A 4,405-nucleotide genomic window follows, 5' to 3' on the forward strand; every position below is an offset into this window, starting at 1 on the left:
ATTGTGCAATCTGTTAAGTTATAGTGGAGAAAAGGAGGCAAAATCTGTTTTTTATGAGACCACACCCCTTAAGACCATAAAAGTTAGGAGAGGTTTGTAGAAGTATGAGTAATGGTATCCTGCGGCTGGCTAGAAGGGGCTTAAAGACAGGCCCAAAATGATCCTCCGTTGGCATGCACATACAAGAATACGAGGTCAGGGGTTAGCATGGTCAAATGTCTTCGTCAGAGACGAGGATGTCTAACGAAGATGCCTGAAGACGATACCCAAATCTTTTTGGTAAGTGAAAACTGTAACCTTCTTAAATTTGAAACATGAACTGAAGTAATAAAGCACTTTTCTGGGTTTTACTGAATACAGTTAATTTTATATATCTGATTTAAGAGAGAGCCTTGTGAGTACATTTTAAGGCAGCCTCAAGGGGGTCTAGAAAAAAGTATAAATCAAGCCCACTTTAGATAAACAAGAGGGCCGGACGTTCTAATAGCTTTATTTACCTGGACAGGGGACGGTTTCTCCCATCCCATTTCAAAGATTCCCATTAACAGCTCCCGCTTTAGGCAGTAGTCTTCAAATTCATTTCCCTTAGTTGATGTCACATCCTGGGAGAACAGAGCAGAAACATATGACATTACTGTTTAATAGGATTCAGAGGTGGTTGATGTAATGTTTGCATTGAAAGCAAACACACATTCAGTGCGTCTAAAACATTTCAAATTCCACAGAAAATGTGGGAAGTGTCTCAGAGTTATGAACAGCAAATCTGAATAATAATGTCTGCTAATACTAATGTTACTTTACCGAAGTTCTCATCCTGGTGTCTCTTGGAGGAAGCTCCAGGCACTTCTTCCAGTCATCACCAAACCTAATTGTAAGAATTTGCATTGTTATGTCTAAATAAATAACAAAATAACAAACACACACAGACAAAGGAGGGCTCTGGAATATAGAGCCCAAAAACTATTTTTCCATGTGTATTATTCAGAGACTGGGATGCTGGCCGGGAAAATAATTACTTATTTTCCTTCACATGTAATGGAATGTTCTAGCCATGTCCAATAAAGTGCACAATAGCAAAAAAAATAGAGCTGCAACAATTAATAGATTAGTCAATCTCATCAGTCTACTTAATTAATCTACAACAGTTTTGATAATCCATTTGAGTTTAAAAAAAAAAAAAAAAAAAAAAAGCGAGAGGAAAAAAAAAGACATAAGACATCTGAGGACATTGTGTTGGGCTTTTAGAAACACTGATCAATATTTTTCACCATTTTATAGACCAAACAACTAAATCGATATATCGAAAAAACTATCAACAGATTAATCGACAATGAAAATAATCATTAGTTGCAGCCCTAAAAAAATTACAGTCTTAGAGATTCTCATCTTCTTTTAGTGTTGTTAAAACAGGTTTGTCGACAACTTTATTGTGCCAGACATACCTATTAGAAGCTTTGTTCTCTGGGAAGGAATTGGAATCATATTTTGTGGATTGTATCCAGTGTAAGTAGTCAAGCTACAGGAGCAATTAACGGATACAAAAACTAACATTTCGTTCAATGCAGAAATGAGAATAAATGGAACTGGATCTTACTTGATGCCCCCACTGCTTTGAGGAATGCTGGTCCTTTTCTGGAGGGCATTCGGCTGCTGGGCAGGCGCAAGGAGTCCCGCCTGTCCTCTGAGCTGCCCATTTGCTGGTTTGTTCAATCCAAGCATTGGTGCTGGGTTTGCTGTTCTTGCAGTAGCCATGAGTCCAACACATTAACTGGGAATTTTCCTCAGTGTGTTATATTTGCCTCTTCTTCACCAATGTTTTGCTTAATGCACCCGTGTGTAAAAAAAAAAACCTAAAAGCTGAAAAAATAAAAATATCTTTTCTCTTCTTTTTTAAAGAATGTATTGTGTACACAATCTGACGTTCAGACCTCTTGAAAAGAAGAGGTCTGCGTATGAATTCTGTCTATTTACAAGACAACTCTCCAAAAAAGGGAGAAATTAACATTCATATGAATAAATAAATCAAATATGTGACCAAAACATAAACTCTTTTTTTTTTCAAAATTGTTTGTCAGAGTACTCCTATCCTTGCTGTAATGATGATCCAAAATTTTCCTTATGTGTTTTTTTGCGAGTATCTTGGCTTTTAAATCCAAGTGCTATGTTTTATACATTCAAAATGGCCAGTAGTAAAATATGATCTGCTTGGTCACGTCTCGGACTATTCTTATGATTTGTTCCTTTGATATCAAAAAAGTCTTCAAACGTCTTTGCTGGGGCTCAGAAAAAGTCACTCCAGCAGGTTTGTCTTGAACATGGACAGTTCACTTTAAATGTCTGTGATTATCTTGTCCCGGTTTTCCTTTACTTCTGCAGCAAAAGTTGAGATGACAGTCTGCAAAGTGCTTTGGGAATTGCCGATTAACAAAAAACATCCAGGTTACCTGCCAGGTAATAAGAAAACAAACAATGGTGGGTGGTTATTGTAGAGCATTACTAAAAAGGGAGAAAAATGAATTACTGCACATTCAACAATGAGTAATAAGGTTAGACTGAAGCACTCTTTTGCACACCAGTCAATCCTAAAACTAAGAAGTTAATTGATGCAAAACAAACTTCAGACCTGTGACAGTTTTATCGTAATCGAAACTAACGCTACTGAACATCAGTAACATGTGTGTGTGCCTTATCAGTTTCTATTTTGATAAACTGGTGCACACAAACAATGCCACGTTTTAGCAAAAAAACAACAGCGAAAGTTACACCTCAAAACTAGTTTAAGATTAAATTTAACTGGAGTCAATATCACAATTTTTTACATTAAAATGTCAATTAATAACTGAAGCAGTGTGGCTTTGTTGTGATGCTATGAGCTTAGCTAACGTAGTAACAGTTGAAAATCTACTGACGAGACCAAGTTATGTTGAAAGGTAGCAAACTTTTAACCTTATTGGACAAAATACAAAGTAAAGCCAACCAGCAGTGTGTTATCTTCTTTCATGAACACGTCGTGGTCAGCAAAGTTAGTTTGAAAGAAGTTAATTAGCACCGCCTGTAAGCAGCATTAAAACTCAACAATAAAGTATTATCGTAATCCAAACTAACGCTACTAAACATACATTTCCAATGCGTGTGCCTTATCAGCTGCTATCTTTGATGAACTGGTGCACACAAACAATGCCACGTTTTAGCAAACAACAACAAGTTACACCTCAAAACTAGTTTTTTAAAGATTAACGTTAACTAGTAAAATTTAATCCACGTAACTTTAATAAAACTGTGGAGTCAACATCATAATTTCTGACACGAAATGGCAATTAATAAATGCACCAGTGCGGCTTTGTTGTGATGCTATGAGCTAAGCTAACGTAGTAACACTTGAAAATCAAGTTATGTTGAAAGTTCATTTGGACTTTTAACCTTTATAGGGACAAAATACAAATTAAAGCCGTGTGTTATCTTCTTTAACGAACACGTCGTGGTCAGTGTGGATAGCAAAGTTAGCTTGATAGATAGTTAATTAGCAGCGCCTGTAAAGCAGCGTTAAAACTTTATAGCATAGCAACGTGGCTTTAACCGTCCAGCGAGCTAGCATGCTAACTGCTAACGCTAAATCTGTGTTACCGTTTATAAGACAGGACAAACAGTATCTCGACCTTTTTTATATCGTGAAATAATACACATAAAGCAACTTAGTCTCCACCTGTTGCTTTTACACACTTTTTATTCTTCAACCTGAGCACACGGCTAACGTTAGCTTAGCTTAGCTTAGCTTAGCTTAGCTTAGCTTAGCTTTAGCATACACACGGTGAATCTTTGAGATAATGACTCTTTTAGTCGGAGGAACTACCTTCACTTTGCTTCATCCAACCCAAAGTCTTCTTCCCCGTTGTGGCTGTTGCTTTAACGTTTCGTCGACCGGGTAATTGAGTTCGCTGTTTGTTGAAATCCACCAGAGTTTCCACTCTTTTGTCTTCTTGAGGAATATCGACAATTCAACATGGCCGCGCTGCCGTTTTTGGGCTGGTTGTTTGCTCCAGAAGACCTCGAATAGACCAATCACAGAGCAGCTCCCTCTGGCCAATCACAGAGCAGCTCTCTCTGACCAATCATAGAAGACCTCCTTCTGACCAATCACAGAGCACCTCCTTCTGACCAATCACAGAGCACCTACTTCTGACCAATCACAGAGGCAAGGCAAGGCAGCTTTATTTTGTAGAGCACATTTCAGCAACAGGGCAATTCAAAGTGTTATACATAAACATTCAAGAACATTAAGACATAATTAAAACAGTTATAAAAACATTAAAGATTAGAAAATAGAAACAAGCTAAAATGTATTTATTTATTTATATTTATTTTTTGTACACTTGTTTTTTTTGAGTGCCCTCTGGGTAATGTCATG

General features: G+C 37.2%; 1 protein-coding gene across 2 annotated transcripts in view; it reads right to left on the reverse strand.

The window, feature by feature from the left end:
* ddx61 (DEAD (Asp-Glu-Ala-Asp) box helicase 61) overlaps nt 1-4,037 on the reverse strand; it is a 13,437-nt gene extending 9,400 nt beyond the window's left edge. The window contains exons 1-4 of one of the 2 annotated variants that reach the window (XR_012596457.1): nt 3,851-4,034; nt 1,595-2,444; nt 802-865; nt 498-602 (exon numbers count right to left, since the gene is read on the reverse strand). Coding sequence is in view for 1 of the 2 variants with exons in the window: in XM_074654925.1 (XP_074511026.1) it covers nt 498-602; nt 802-865; nt 1,595-1,752 (327 nt within the window). In the remaining variant the exon portion in view is untranslated. Of the gene's footprint in view, nt 1-497; nt 603-801; nt 866-1,594; nt 2,445-3,850 lie in introns of both variants that reach the window. The other variant, XM_074654925.1, reaches the window with a different exon arrangement.
* Nucleotides 4,038-4,405: the final 368 nt, after the last annotated feature.

Source organism: Sebastes fasciatus, chromosome 12 (assembly GCF_043250625.1).
Source record: "Sebastes fasciatus isolate fSebFas1 chromosome 12, fSebFas1.pri, whole genome shotgun sequence".
In the NCBI taxonomy this organism is placed as follows: Eukaryota; Metazoa; Chordata; class Actinopteri; order Perciformes; family Sebastidae; genus Sebastes; species Sebastes fasciatus.